General features: G+C 39.9%; 1 protein-coding gene across 1 annotated transcript; it reads left to right on the top strand.

Moving 5' to 3' along the window:
* The first annotated feature begins 1622 nt into the window (after positions 1–1622).
* On the top strand, positions 1623–13993 carry LOC110064089 (uncharacterized). Its single transcript, XM_020771095.2, has 14 exons — positions 1623–2293; positions 3162–3335; positions 3928–4054; positions 4266–4357; positions 5333–5416; positions 6610–6752; positions 8092–8218; positions 9718–9831; positions 10230–10376; positions 10906–10985; positions 11365–11459; positions 12418–12659; positions 13236–13328; positions 13716–13993. Exons 1-14 carry the CDS (start codon positions 2236–2238, stop codon positions 13946–13948), a joined length of 1809 nt encoding a protein of 602 aa, XP_020626754.2. The 5' UTR covers positions 1623–2235; the 3' UTR covers positions 13949–13993.
* Positions 13994–16165: the final 2172 nt, after the last annotated feature.

Below are 16165 nucleotides of genomic sequence, written 5' to 3'. Positions count from 1 at the left end.
CTTAAGATCGCAGGTTATCAAGTTGAATGCTATTGGAAGGACGAAGCAACAACGTTAAACCTTTGAACAAAGTAAATGAGGTGATTTTTAAAACGAAATAGAAAGCCTCTCTCCTTGGGCCATCTCGCGTCTTAACAGTTACTAAAACAACAGTAACTGAATGATTCGGCGCAAGGTCGTGACCAGGCCGCGACATAAAAGTACCAGCTTTTTTTAAATTTTCCCGTCACAATATAATGGACGCAGAGAGTAATAGCGATTTAGTAGTGTCAGTGCCGATTGATATTAATCGGGGTAATATCAAAAAACTATAGAAATCTTAAGCACCAAGAACGTTATATAGAATTCTTATATAGACCATGCTTATTTTCATGTCGAACTACTGAAATGATCAGTGAACTTTGCAATATATTACAACAATCTTGCCCAATTTTGTTCATTCGAAGGATATACTGAACCTTCTGATGAAATGTTCCTTTTCACGTTTTCCTATTCTTTCGAACGTTGTGGCCGGGCATGACTATTCATGATAGCGTGATCATAAGCCACTTATTATAAATTCTAAACATGATGTTGCGACAAAGATCAAACAGGAGTAAAAATTAAGTATATGAAAAAGACGCATTACTGGAATTCTGCTTACTTTTCCATCACATTTAATGGTCAAGAAAAGTAAAATGACATGAGGGATCAAGATATTCTGTTTGGAAAAGCCACATATCGGTTAAATGTATATCGTGGAAATCCACGAGATGGATATTATTTCTATTCCCAAGTTTCTCATCAACAACAAAACAGTGACAACAAAATGAAGATCTAGTCTTTCCACAGAAATGGTTTATTTTTTTATTTATTTATCTTTTTTTCCTGTGAGTTATTTACTCGAAGCGCGGAGCGCGAGAGCGACCGCGAAGCGTCCACTCCCTTGCGTTTTGGCTTGTTCCTATCCCCTGTGGTTAATACTTAGCATACGATGTCGACGATTGAACTCGAAACAAAACAGAGAGCCTGTGGACGCAGTAGCCCCTACGTTGAGGGACGAGCAAACGACTGACTCAGTTTTAAGACTAATTTCAGCCGTTATGGAATGGAAACTTTCTGCCAGAAACAAACATACAATGAATAGAGACTAACAATTTAGTTACAATGGAAACCACCCATGCGCAAGACTTGTAAATTTGTTTTGAACTTTAAGTACTAAGAAAAAACGTAATGAATTAACCCCCTCAAACCCTATCATCTCGTACGTGGGGAATGCAGACGCAAGGCTACTTTTTATGCACTTTTATGTCAAGGTTTGTTCGTACGCCAACAAAAACTTCTGGACCTTTATAACATGGCCTAGTCCAAATAAAATAAAAAACATCATAATTGAACTCCTTATTTCCGAGAGGAGAAATTGCATAGCTTCCATTGTTTCAGCAGCACACGAATATGATTCGATAAATAATCGCGGAATAAGTGGGCAGTTGGCAAATAAAGCAATTACAAATTAGTTTCTTCCAGCAAACGTTCAGTCAATTGGGTTTCAGTGCAAAAAAAAAAAAAACAAAAACGGTGAGCTAATCGAAAAAAAGGAGCGTGAGGCTTGGTGCGAGGAGCAAGCCGCCAACGAACGCCTTCCTGCGCCACGCTATTTTTTTCGCGTTTTGTGCTGCGCCCCACTAACTAAACGCCTGAAAGATGCTACTGCAAAAAGGCCTGAAAATTCACGTATTTAGGGCTAAAACGCGATTTTACTTTGCTTTATTCGACCGGAGCCATCCTCTAAGACCTGTGCCATGAAAAGCCTCACAAATTTGGAGCAGACCTATTGTGAGTTCATATGTCCCCTTGCAGGAATAAAAGGACAAACGATCATAAACAAAACCGTCTGCGAATACAAGGTAATACAGGGTAAATTGAAGAAACGATTGTCGGAGTTGTTTTTGCAATGTCCAAACTAATTTCAAGGAAGCTGGAAGTTTCACGTATAAGGGTATTTTTGATAAAGCTGAGCTCATGTTTCACATCGTTTGTAAATAACCGCTCCCTTCTCAGTAAATAGCGTGCATATTCTATTTGTATTGCATCACGTTTCCCATTGTTTCTAGCAGAAGTGATTTTTTCAGCTTTTCCTCCTGAAACAAGGTCTTCCGCGTCTGTGCTAACAAAATAAAGGCAGGTGTTTGGGTTTAAAGTGCTTCATGTGATATAAAATAAAGACAGTCAATTGGTCTTCACTTCGCTGTGAAAATGTTTCTGTTCATTGTTGTTGCGTGTTTGGGTAGGGTCTTGAGTTATAACCCAGAAGGTATGAACGACTAAGTTAATGGCTAGTATTGTACTGCAATGAGGGAGGCGCGGCCGTCACCTAACAGTTAACATGCTGGGTTGTGAATGGAGCGTTCCGCGATTGTGGGCTGGTCAGCAAGGCTGGTGTGATGCGTTCTGCATTCACTTTATTCTTATAGTGCGATCGTTCCCATTTAGAAACGGTAGAAACTGTTAAGGAAACACGACAAAATGTTGGGTTAAACTGAATGGGGTAGGTAGGTAGGTAGGTAAGACTTTATTTTACGAGGGTAACATTTGACAGTATTAAAACTGATAACCTAATGGCCCTCAAAAATTAAAATTTTAGAAAAAGAAAGAAATAGTACAATCGAAACAATATTAAAAATAATTTTAAAAAATAATTAAAATAAAATAATTATTCCTGTCTGTAACTGGGACAAGCTTCGGTATAGGTGTGTGACCAGAGAGCGGACATCGCCTTTACCTTTATTGTGTTACCGTAAATCATGTCACATCAATGTCAATATGCTCAGAGCTTAGCCTCTAACCCACTCACTAAATTGCGGTATTCGTAAGAAAACGTTCTACACCGTTTACACTAATCACCAGTTCGCACGAATTCTGCAGTTTTGGTAATTATATTTGTCTTCTCCAATTTTGTTATATTTGGTGTTGTTTTGTTTCATTTTTTTCGTTCAATTATTAATTCAAGGCAGTATTTCACAGCTTTCCTGTTCTTAGCTTGTATTTCAACCTATTCGATTCATCCTCCACTGTAAATACGATTCCAGCATCCACTTACTTTACGCTTACGACTGGCAGACGATCGGGTAAAAAACTTTAGCACGTTGGGCAGAAAAAGATACTTGCTTTGTTATACTTAGAGAACAGAGGACTTGGAGATTCCAATCTGTTTGAAGGCGACATGATCCTGACTCATGAACAAAGGGCGGCTGCGGAAGCAGGTCAGGACGTGGACGCACCAGCTTCTCGGGGCTCGATCAGAAGGGGCTTGTGGAGAGGAGGAGTTTTGGTCTATGAAATTTCCAGTAGTTTGCGTAAGTTATAAATTCGACATTTTTTAAAAAAGCACAGTTCTTACCCCTCCTCCGTAATTGGTGGCTTATCACCTTTCTGGCGTTGCTTTTAGGTGTAGTTAATATTTTGAGATTTCCTTCGTATTGGAAGGTACTTCATTCGTACTTCGCAAAACTGACCCACATAATATCGTAAAAAGTCACTTTTAGCAAACTCGAATTAAATGAAAAAAAAGTTTGTTAAAAAATCGATCGAGCGAACCTGTTAGCATCTTAACTGTTGGGCCTGATGGTTTCACAGCACATCGCTTTGAAATCCTTAGGAAAGCTGCTGAACAATATAAAAAATGGATCGAGCAATTCTGTGCGAATGTTTTTTTTATTGTCGGAGGCTACTTGACTTCTAGTTTTCAAAGAAAATCAAATTCAGTCAAGCACCCTTGTGCTGACCCGACCTACGGAAACAAAGACGATGCTCCATATGAAAACCTTAATACTTCACATAATTGGAGCTAGAAAAATTTTAACTAATTTGTAAAAGCATTCAAGATACAAAATTCCTTTAGCAGAATGAAACTGGTGACCATGTTTCTTTTCGTCTTTTCCTGCACAGGTAGGAGTTCTCGAGCAATGAACGCTATTCGAGCTGGAATGAAAATGTGGTCTGACAACACCTGTATTAGGTTCAGAGAAAGAAGGGGGAACGAAAGAAGTTATGCCAATTTTCAAACTGGAGGAGGGTAGGTCTACTTTCATTGTCATGACTAAACCACCGACATGAATATCACAAAAAGACTAAGAATAAAGAAGGAAAATTGACGAATGCTTGACTGGTGGAGTAACGTAAGATTTTTTAGAATCGTAGATATCAAATCAACACAAACAATGCAAAGGCGATTTGACATCATACTGGGGTCAAATTTTAAAATTATTTGTCATGATTCTTTGTAGGTGCTCATCAATGGTAGGGCAGACAGGACGAAGGCAGGCTATCACACTTGCCTCAGGATGTTGGACTAATGGAATTGTGGCTCACGAGATTGGTAAGTTTTATCGGCTGCATGCGTGAATCCTTTCCTGCACCATAATACGAATGTGGGACCGGAGACAACCATCTCCTCCGATGCAAGTTTACAGAGTGTTTATTTGAGCAAAAGAGGTCACTCTTCACCGAGGCTGATTTCCCTTTCGTAGACGGTCGATGCCATATAACTAAGCCTTTCGGAATGGACGATGCTTTACCTGCTCTAGTTTAGGCCTGGGCTAGGTCGAAACTGGTTATAATATTAATTTGGTGATAGACTAAAACGCACTCACTTGAACTGCCCAAGGTCAACACCACAACCTACGGGCTGAAATCGTGGCGTTACATAGAACTAAGGTTGTAGAATCTGCTATCAGATTCACACAGAGCTTTTAAAACTTCTGAGGCCTTCAAAAACAGTGTCAAGAAAATTGATCTTTGGGGCCTTTTGATTGTACATATGATCAACGTTTTTACTTTTTAGCATAGTGTAATTATTTTAGATGGTATTTTTTGATCCTGACTCATACTTTTTTAAAAGTTTTACTCATAGTAGATTATAATATTTACTTTTAATTGTAATTTATGTGGAATACCTGCAAACTAGCTGGTGTGCTATTTTATCATGTGATGGCACGTGTTCAGATTTGGATGAGGGTTTTTTTTTTTAAACAAAGTTGCATGGTCTCACATAGCTTGTAACAGGAAAACCTCCTTTGGCGTTCTCCGGTTTGATGAGGCTAATATCCCCGTCGTCAGTGGGTTGTTATTCTTTGAATTGCTTGGTAATCGCCGATGTTTAGCAATGGAGTGGATGTGAATCTGCTCCCGAGACTAGAAGTTAAAGGACTTGAACATAAATGTATTTTTGTGATATATGAAAACGACCATATTGAAACAGCATAACTTGACCTCTTTTTAGTCAATGCTTAGTTCTAGACTTCTTCGATTTAAAATGTTTGCCCTTGTTGTTTGCTTTCTTTATGTTATCTAGGTCACGCACTTGGGTTTTACCACGAACAATCCAGGCCTGACAGAGATGATTACGTCATCATTTATCGACAGAACATTCAACGAGGTACAGCAACGATAATGCCATTTGAACTCATCTCTAAGTTATGCCAAGATGGCTTTGTTTTTGTTTTGTCAGCCTGATTTTAATATTTCTAAGTACAAAAGAAGTCTTTTTATGACCCTTTTATGCCCTGACAAAAATTGTTACCATTTAAAAGCCTCCACACAGTATTTGGCCTATTTTAAATTTTTCAAAAAGAAACTATGCATCTATTGATCTATCTTAAAGTGTCTATAAGGTCAACATGGTTTTTGTGGTTTTGGTATCTCTATAACATCTAAAAATGTATTCAAACCAAAGGAAAAATTAATTCCGGTGCATTTTTGCCATGAAATGAAGCTTTAAATTTCCCGCTTCGACCACGCCCAATGACGTTGACCGCGTAATGAAAGATTGGTGATAAATGACGTCACTTCAGGAACATCTCAAAGTTTCCTGTTTTTATTTTGCTTGATTGACGTCCGCATTGTTTCACCAACTTCGGTTTGTTTGCTTTTTGTCAACGAAAACTCTTAACCACAACTGAAACAACAGTGACCTGAACTAGCATGATTTGGCAATTCCTGACTTGACGTCACTGCCCATTCAGAAACCCAGACTCTTTTTGCACTGACTCACGGTCAACTTCATTGGGCGTGGCTGGGGAACTTTAAAGTTAGATCTTTGGGCGTTAAGATGTTGGAATCCATTTTTTTTTTCTTAGAATACCTTTTTACACATTATAGAGATACCAAAACAGCAAAAAACCCTGTTGGCCGTGTAGAAAAGAAAATAATCTATCTATCCAACAATTGCAGGGCAACAAATTCCCATGTCGTACCCAGTGCATTTCAGGTGTGGGAACTGCTAACGTGTTTGGTGAAAAGTTCAAGTCGACAATGTATATAAAACTGGCAAATATAAAATACACAGTTATTCAAAGAGATGTAAGAGCAATAACTCCTACTCCGGTTCAGTTCTCTTAGCATTCTTGCATGTTGAAGGACAATGAGAAAAACCAACCCTAAACAGGCTTTACATTTTTTTTGGTTAGAAACTCAAAAGCGATCTAAAACCGCTTGTAGAGTTTGCGATTCTTGCTGTCGTATGATCTACTAAGTCTACCAGCGCGAAACACCACATTATACATTAACGTCTCTGTCATCATTAACCGTTGATGTGTTCCTAGCCAAGTTAAGAAATTAACTATTTTGCAGGTATGGAGTACAATTTCAACAAATACGGCCGTTCAACCATCGATTCCTTGGGAACTCCATATGACTATGGTAGTGTGATGCATTATGACTCAAGAGCCTTCAGCAGAAATGGGCGACCGACGATTGTTCCAAAGCAACAAGGGGTTAGTTCAGCAGAACACGGCTTATACAAAGTTCCCAAAATGCTACAAAAAAATGGTTCCTTGGCGTGATTCCAAAAAGAATATTAAGGCTCTCTGGTTTGTCCAAGGCGTCACCAGTCTATTCCAGGGCGTCACCAGTCTATTCCAGGGTGTCACCAGTCTATTCCAGGGTGTCACCAGTCTATTGCAGGGTGTCACCAGTCTATTCCAGGGTGTCACCAGTCTATTCCAGGGCGTCACCAGTCTATTCCAGGGCATTTGCAAACCTCTGGTCGTTTCCAGTGTTCTGATCTTTCACTGTTATCTCAGACACTCTCGGTTCATAATCTGTTTCCGTCTTTCCTAATCTTAACCTTCGGTTTGGTCTTCGTTGTTTTACTCTTGCCTTTTTGAAACTGTTCTGCTTAAGTAGAGGGGCTAGGTCACCTAATTTTAGGCAATTTCGGAATTGATCAAATGGTCATAGAATGAACTAAAATATCACAAAAACGGCTCAAAACTATAGAAGATCTCAAACAAAACACAGGAAAGCCAAGAAGGGACATGGATGGACAAAACTGGAGAGGATTAAAATGGATTGCATTTGGGTAAATTTGAAAAACGTCGGCCCACCTTTTTTCAAATTTATATCAGTTTATATCGAGATGTCATTTACACAGCTGGAAAATCATTCTCAGTTGTTATGTGGCCGTGATTTTGCAAATGAAAGACCTTTGCTCTGCCAATTTGACGTTTAGAGCTCATAATTAACACAATTAAACAAAATGACCTAAAATAGCCTGACTTAGCTCCTTTAAACTATAATTTTGAGAAATACCATTAATTAGAACGTCCTACATCGTTCATTAAAAGATATACTTCAACATATGCCCCCTTCGCTCCCTTAACCATAGTTCAGCTTTCCAATCTGAGACCCAAGTGAAGTACAACACGACCTCCCACGAATCAGGAGAAACCGCAAATTAGTAAACTAGCTAACATTTCTGTTTGGCACATGCTAATATACTATAAGTTGTAAACGTGAAATATCGATGGGCGGCGACCTACGATGTTTACAAGGTTGTTAATGATTGGCCCTAGCCATAAGAACAAAAGGAGTGCAGAAAAACGAATCAAAAGGTTTTAAAGTGGTGCATGTCAACTGGATATCGAATTTGAACTGAAGTAGTTCTGACACTTTTGATTTGAATCTATTTTCGAGTAAATAAATAATGTCAGCCTGCGGTTCTCTTTCATTCACTGGAACACCAGACTGGCATAAGGGTCTTGCCAGGTAACACTTGTACTCCCAACCTTCAAATAAGCTGGCAATTACCAAATTCATTCTTACATTTGGCAGGTTACACTTGGAAACCGCCGGTACCTAAGCAAAATCGACATCCGACAAATGAATCTGTTGTACAAATGTTCTGGGGGTGGAGGTGACGGTGGACCTAATCCTCCCCCTCCTACAAAGCCCCCTACAGGTTTGCGTGTTTTTAACTTACCAAACTAATGAATAGATATCCAGCAACACTATAGATGATGTTTTGTCAGCTTCAAAAATAACTGTCGTGAAAAAGCTTGCATTCGTTACTTTTACGGACAGACGGACGGACTGAATAGGGACCTTAAGCACCGACGACGAATGGGACGACGACGACGAGTAAAATTGTTGTAGGACTGGGTCGAGGACGTCGTTCACGGCGTGAAAACGAAGTGCGAGTACATGTAAACAGAGCTGAGTTCTTGTAAACATGGACCTAAAACCATCGAAAAATTTTGTCATGTCTTCCTTTCGCGAGCTCCAAGACCTGTTTCTCTTGAGCTACGAAAACGGTACTATCGATGACAACACATTTTCAGTCCTACGTGAGGAATTGATGTCGAAAAATCCCGATTTCTCATACGAAGAACATAACAGGTTTTCACTCGAAGAGATGAATGATGCCGAATTTTCGCCCGATATTATCTAAAACGACCTTCACGGTATAAAATTCTATCCTAAAAACATAAGCGAAAGCCTACATGTAGATAGGAACCAGAAGAAATGAAATACAGAGTCATTTTTCAATTTCTGAATTCATTTAATTTCCTAGTTTCGCTGACAAGCAAATTCAACAACGGACAAATCGCCGACAAAATAAGGTTATTACCAACGATTTCTACACCAAACTCGCCGTAAAATCTAGTTGATACAAAGCTAAGAGGTTAAATAAATGACCAACTTTCATTTCAATAGTTTGATATACATTTTCTGCCTGAAACACAGCGTTAATAGATTAATACTTACTCACGTTCGCTCGGGACGGCAAACCTGACGTTTTGACGTCCTAAGCTTTACGTGGACGACGAGTCTAGCATGCGCAGTAGCGCGGTAAGGTGAAATTTTACTTCCGGTCGTCGTCCTCTGGGCTCGTCGTCGTCGGTGCTTAAGGTCCCTAATGACTCGACTGACGGACGGATGGGCGGACGGACGGCGGACGGACTGACTGACTGACTGACTGATTGACTGACTGATTGACTGACTGACTAACTGATTGTCTTACTAACTGACTGTTTGGCTGACTGGCTGACTGACTGATTGACTGACTAACTGACGGACTGACGGACTGACGGACTAACGGACTGACGGACTGACGGACTGACGGACTGACTGACGGACTGACTGATTGACTGATTTTACCGGGCATTGTGGTCTAGTTGTTTAGGGCACTAGATTTGACATGTGGGGTCACTGGCTCAAATTCTGCATCTTTCCCCTAACTCCATTTGCTATCGGCAGTTCCGAGATCAGCTCCTCAGCTGGACTTACTAAGGAACCACTGGACATATTCCCATCAACTGGGATTTAATTATAAATAGTTTTATTTAAGTTGTAATATATATATTTCAATTATTTACACTGTCCCTACTAAGCATGGTTGAGTTCACTTACACTTAAATATAGGCATTTATAATCTTTTTTTATCGATGTATTTTTTAGGTAACTGTCGTGACACAGGAAGGTATTGTAGCTACCACGTTCCACGTGGAGATTGCGACAGGATGAAGATTGTGAGAGAGAGATGCAGGAAGAGTTGCAAACTATGTGGAGAAGGTAACAGTAATAAAATGCTGAAATACCTTTTTGAATACATACTACCTAAGTAAACGAGGAATGGAACAACAACAACAACAACAACCATTTATTTGTACTCACAATTTATAAAATAATTACAATAAACATTAAATTAGTATAGAATACTGCCTGCCCAAAATAACCATAAGGGCTAAAAAGAATGGGCAGACATTAAGTTACATAGATTATTTATACAGTTATCGGTCGGTAACACACTTACACACACACTCACACATATAAAGACACAAACAGAATGGAAACTTACAGCGGAACAGAATATATCCTTATGAATTAATTAAAATAATTGTAATATTTAAAGAGAAAGAGATCATAGGCCATTACTCACGCTAAAATCTATACTCTTTTTACTCATTCAGGAACCCCAGTACCGAGCACTAATCCCCCTCCACCACCGCCTCCAGATACCGATGTGCCGCCGCCCCCACCTCCACCAAGCACTGAAATGCCACCGACTCCGCCTCCACCAGACACGGACGCGCCGCCACCCCCTCCTCCACCTTCAGGTCTGTAAACACTTTTCTTAATCCCCCAGGTACTCCTGACATGCGTGTGGCTATTAACAAATTCGGACTGTAAATGATTTACGAAATCTAATTAATCAATCAAGAACATCGCATTTTTGAAAGAAAAAGAGGAAGGAAAAACGTCCTCCTGTACTTTTATCTTCACCTGTGTATTAAATCTAGCAAAATAAACGGTTTCCTTTCTTTGCGAGACGTTAGTCCTATTTGGCATTGAAAATGACTGCACTTCAAAAAATATGGCTGATAAAGAGATCATATTCGTGCTCTCGGTATAGAACTGGAACGAGCTTGCAACTTAGTCTAATGTGCGGAGTCTTTTCAAATGTAAATGACATAAATCTCTTTTTAATGATATTCCCCCGCCTGAGCCTCCATTACAAGCTAGTTCCAGTCCAAGACCGAGAACACGAATGTGGCCTATTTAACTTGAGGGAAACTTTTTGCCTAGAAAAATTTGTTAAAAATGGTAGAGATATGAACGATTTAGCTTTCTATCATCGTTTCCCAGGTTCCTGCGGTGTTTCCTCACTTGGTAACAGCCGAGTGATTGGGGGAGACGATGCTAAACCTGGTGCCTGGCCGTGGCAGGTTTGTGAACTAATCTTCTCAAACTCATTAATAATTCATCAGGTTTAAACAAAGGAAATCATGGCCGTAACGGCGTTTAGATACATTTGTATTTGATCTTTATTAGCACAGATCCTTACGATTTTATTTCTCCGTTTTCTTCTTAGTTTTAGCTTTGATTGAGAGGATATATCAAACACTCCAGACAATGTTTGACCACATTACCAAACACCCCTAATTTCGTAAAAATGCTCCGCTACGCGTCGTATTTTCAACTCGCTTCTTGTTGTTTGAGATGTGGTCAAACACGGTCTTTCGTGTTTTATATTATACATGACTGTGTTTTTCAGTGAATTGTCTTTTTATCCTAACTTGCTTTATTTTGTTTTCTTTTTTCAAGGTTGGCTTGCATACCAGTCGTGGAGGATTTTTCTGTGGAGGAACGTTGATAACACCAGAGTGGGTTGTTACGGCCGCGCATTGTATTTCAACCCTGTGAGTTGTATTTTAGTGAAAAATTCCAAACTATTAGACCCAGTCTGTGTGGAGTATCGTACCCCTCCCCGCTCCTATGGTGCCTGCTACTTATTGGAAGACAGCGTGCTCGGGGAATCTATACTCCCGCAGTCTATACCTACATAGAAGTAGTAGGTAGGTAGGTAAAGTCTGTATACGAGCCAGGTGGCCCAACAGGCCGGCGTTTATCTCCAGTTTCAGTAGCATGAAGCGACTAGGAGTATTTCTATTCCCCCCTAGACGGAATGCTAGTCCATCGCAGGGTTACCCCCACCCCAGCATTAAATTCGCCAGTACCCATTTATACAGTCGAGAGAGGCACTGTGAGAATTATGTGTCTTACCCAAGAACCCAACACACACGAACCCGAACCGCTCGATCCGGAGGCTAGCGCACTAACCATGAGGCCACCGCGACGTTGAAGTGGATACTAACTGCTTCCTTCCACCTATATAGAGCTAAGTAAAGGAGGTAGAAGGGTCCTCTAATGTTACTTGATATACGTGCCGATTCGTTCCCAAACGGAAAAGAAACAAAAAAGGGGGCGATTTAACCAAGAGTGCAGCACTTGAAACTTTTTATGGTCATTGAGAGGGGTCCACAGCGCTCTATTGTATCAGTTAGAAATAGCGAGTCTCTATGTGGAGCAGTTGTTTTGAATTCAGCTCTTTAAGGCCATTGTTGTAAACAATTGGTATTAGTTTATTTTATTTTCGTTGAAATACTAGGACACGCAGTCTAGACGTAACCCACTTGACGGACCTTGTATCGACGATCGTGACATTCTGATTTCCTCAGTAAAATTTTCCCATGACTCTAGTACTTACCGTTAATCTTTTCGGGAATAGTTCTCGGTCTTTGTAAAATTGAATTCCATATTGAAAGTGTTTTTTCCCCTTTCGCTGAAGTTCTATTCATTTAGTTTTGTTTTCGGCAGGAACCCCTCAAATTATGTGCTCCGACTTGGAGATCATAACCGGTACAGAAACGAGGGAACGGAACAAAATATCGGCGCTTCAAGGGTCATCAAACATCCTTCATATGACAGCAGACGGATCAACAACGACATAGCTTTGATCAAACTTTCTCGAGCAGCGAAAATCAATGACCGCGTATCACCGGCATGTCTTCCAGAAGCAAACTATATTGTTCCACCGGGAACAACTTGTTACATCACTGGTCAGTCTTTTTGTTCGTATTTCAGGTCTGATGCAGTTTTCTTACGAATCGTATTTTGCATGGCAGTAAAAACCTGGTAGTCTGGGCACAGTTGTTCAATTGTTAGATAGTGCTATCCAGCCGGTAAAACTTGTTCAGAGTGACAGGTACCCGTCTTTCATACGTAACTCTTGATAAACTTCACTGCAATAGTGTAGCTTTTTCTTATTTTTTTTTTTAATAAATAAAGACTAATAAGATAGACCGAGTATCGTACTTAGGTTTTCATTGATACCAATACACTTTTTGATTTGGCTTTGAACTTTTCCAAGTCCGACTCGCCATAATAGCGTTCGTTTAATTATCTTCTAGAGTGTCTGACTTCGATCATTCGTGTTGTGTTAAAAAAAAAACAGATAAACTAACCACTGCTTCGGCGAATTTTGTGCTCTCGCTGCAATTTGCGCGGAACCAGAATGCCGAAAAAGCTCTTCGTGCTGGAACGCTTGCTTAGTACGCAGGCTAGATAAACATTTAAAGCGTCTATTGTGAGTCACGTTCATGTAATTAACGGACTTTTCCCTTTTCCTTTTGCAGGCTGGGGTAAAATCAGGCATCCTGGTAGCTCTCATCACACACTTCAACAAGCTAAAATATCTCCAGTATCAGAATCTGATTGCAAAAGGAAAAGTGAGTCACTTTTTTTATAATGGTGATTAAAAAAATATATATTTTCTGAAAACATTAATGCACTGTCAGGAAAATAGGTAGCGAAGATCGATGAGCAAGGTATCTGGAGGTTGTCTGAACCAACATTTTGACTTGTGAGATTATAGTTATAGAATGAAACGTTCAGTAGTTACGTACTCAATGACGTATGTATGTTAATACTAGTGACAGATCGATTCCTCGAGCCACTACCATTTTCTTCAGTGTATTCGGTTCTCGAGTCATCTTTTCGAGTATGGTGCACGGACACCGGTACTAGACGTGCTTGACGGGGACTGCTAAATTTTAAACTTCAAGACATATGCTCGGATGACCTAATTTCCGTTTCGTCCGTTTTTGTTTTTATAGACGGTTATGGCATAACAAGACAGATGCTTTGCGCTGGCGTTCCGGGCACTCGACTTGGTGGTTGTCATGGAGACAGTGGAGGCCCTTTTGTTTGCAAGGATTCCGATGGATTCTGGGTACTCCAGGGAGCAGTGAGCTGGGGCTCAACAGACTGTAATGCACAACGCATGTTCACGGTCTTTGCTCGAGTTGCCGTGTTCAGAGAATGGATTAACCAGTACGTTAAATCATGAGCACTGTATTTCTTTGCTGAAATAAAAGTCATAATGAGAATCAAATCACAGCATTGTCTTGCTATTGTCCTTTATTGATTAATCGGTCACAGACTGCACCAGCGTTCTATGCATGTGATGGCATACGTCACAGTGTACTTCGGTTTTCCCATGGCCTATTGCTGTTAATCGTATCTATAACAAAATTCTCGATCGTGATTGGTTCTCCGCGCACCAATTTGCCACGTAGTCGGCGCGCGATCACGTGGGTGTCCAATTACAGGTATCCAATTTGAACTTTTTGCAATTGGACACCTGTAATTGGATACCCACGTGATTCGCACGTCAATTGCCCGCGCTTTAATGGCTTTCTTTGCAATGTTTCCTACAGTTTTCAAAACTTATGAAACGCACTACATACGTTTTCGCTCAAAAGAAGTTCTCAAAAGACATTTTTAATTCCAAAATTTGTTATAGATACGATTAATTAGTAACTGGAACTCGTGTCGTACAATTCAGGGACTACTGAATCGTGCTTGTAATTTCAAATCGGCCTCGCGCTTCGCGCTCGTCCGATTTTGAAATTACTCGCGTGATTGCTCCCTGAATCGTCCTCCACTCGGTCCAGTTACTATAACTAATAATAGGGAAAGAAAATTATGTCGGACTGGAAGAGTCGAACTTATTAACCCTCAGGCCCTATTCGGAAACGATACGATAATTGGAAATCTTAATCATGATATATAGAGGTTGTAACGGAGAAATAATGCATTTTATTTTATGGCAAGGTACCTAGTCTTGATTGGTTCTTTCTTTTTCGGAATTTCACCATCAGGAAAGTTTCCGTGGAAACGGTCATAAGCCAAGTATTTTAGCCCGAGTGCCCTGATACAACAAACTACTTACTAACCTGTGGCTTGCTCGAGCCGTACTGGGGATAATTGCTCACACCCTCGGTCCAATATTCGTTATATTCCCCAGTGCGTCCCTGGCGCTCAATTGGTAATGTTTTGGTAATAATTCTGACCTAAACCCTTATTTGGCTGAGCTTTAGAATGGCCGAGGAAAGGCTAGAAAACCTGAATACCAAAAAAGGCTCGCCATGTATTTTGGGCAAGTATTACATGACTGTCTTATATACACTCTTCTTTATAAGAATATATTTCATAAGAATATCGAGGCGCTGAAATTTGAGAAATTTTAAGGATATCTTAAGAATACGCCTGAGGGGAGATTTTGAAAAGAGTATAATTTTGAGTATTGAAAATTTGTAAATACAAATGCAATCATATGTTTTCAGTTAACTAAACGGTATAAAGTTCTTCTTTTCAAACAGCAAAACTAGCCAAAAACCAATGAAAACAGCACTAGCCTTATGTTCGATGCTAATAAGATTTCTCAAAGAAGTTACGGACGTGATATCAGGTTTTAGTGCTTGCAGGTGGCTCCAAAATTACTCTAACACCATCCAGACACCAAATACATTCGAAACAGAAATATCATGCAAGAATATTTTCAGCCTGAAATCCGCAGAAAAATAAGAATATTCAGCATTGGCAGGAAAAACAATATTCTTATAAAAAAGAGTGTATGTCAATCAGACCATTGATAAAGGTACTTCGATCTGTCAATTTACCAGGCCAAATTCCTCTCGATTTCGCGGACGATTTTCACCAGGTCCACAATGCCAAAGCACTATCTTGACCAACCGGGAACAAGGAAGGAACCTTGAACTTATATCTTTGAGAGGCTGAATACAGGATGACATTAATTCACGACAAGCAGACGCATTTGCTAATTTTTGGTACCGTCTTACCCCAAATAGGTTGAAAACAGAATTAAAATTGATGAAATCGAGCGTGGTCTGAACTGCGAATAGGTGAAAGAGACCACAAAGGCCTTCCACAGACTGGCCAAAGTTGTCACGTGTGAACTCTTCATCACCGGAAATTACGTTAGAAATGTTATGGTAGAATTTCTAAAGCCAGTATCACGCTACTAAACATGTTTTGAAAGTAAGATTAAAATCTTTTCTTTTCAACCAGGAAATGTTTTCGTGCGTCACTACTATGCGAGGAAATGAGTAAGTCCTGATGAGTCACACCAAAGTCACACAAAACTATGAAAGAGCGTGACACGACAAATGGTATATGGTTCTTGTAGATAAACGTAACGAATAACACGGTGAAAACTTAACAAACTTTGCAATACAGAGCAGTAAGTTAGTATGCCCATGAA

This window comes from Orbicella faveolata, unplaced genomic scaffold, assembly GCF_042242905.1.
Source record: "Orbicella faveolata isolate gen_17 unplaced genomic scaffold, um_ofav_v1 contig_36, whole genome shotgun sequence".
Taxonomy (NCBI): Eukaryota; Metazoa; Cnidaria; class Anthozoa; order Scleractinia; family Merulinidae; genus Orbicella; species Orbicella faveolata.
Note: the sequence above shows the minus strand (reverse complement) of the source record. Positions and strands in the feature narration are given on the sequence as shown.

Coding starts and splice junctions, on each gene's coding strand:
- LOC110064089 (XM_020771095.2), top strand. CDS start 2,236: ATGTTTCTGTTCATTGTTGTTGCGTGTTTGGGTAGGGTCTTGAGTTAT. Junction 3,336..3,927: donor TGAAATTTCCAGTAGTTTGC/GTAAGTTATAAA, acceptor TTTCCTGCACAG/GTAGGAGTTCTCGAGCAATG. Junction 6,753..8,091: donor TTGTTCCAAAGCAACAAGGG/GTTAGTTCAGCA, acceptor TACATTTGGCAG/GTTACACTTGGAAACCGCCG.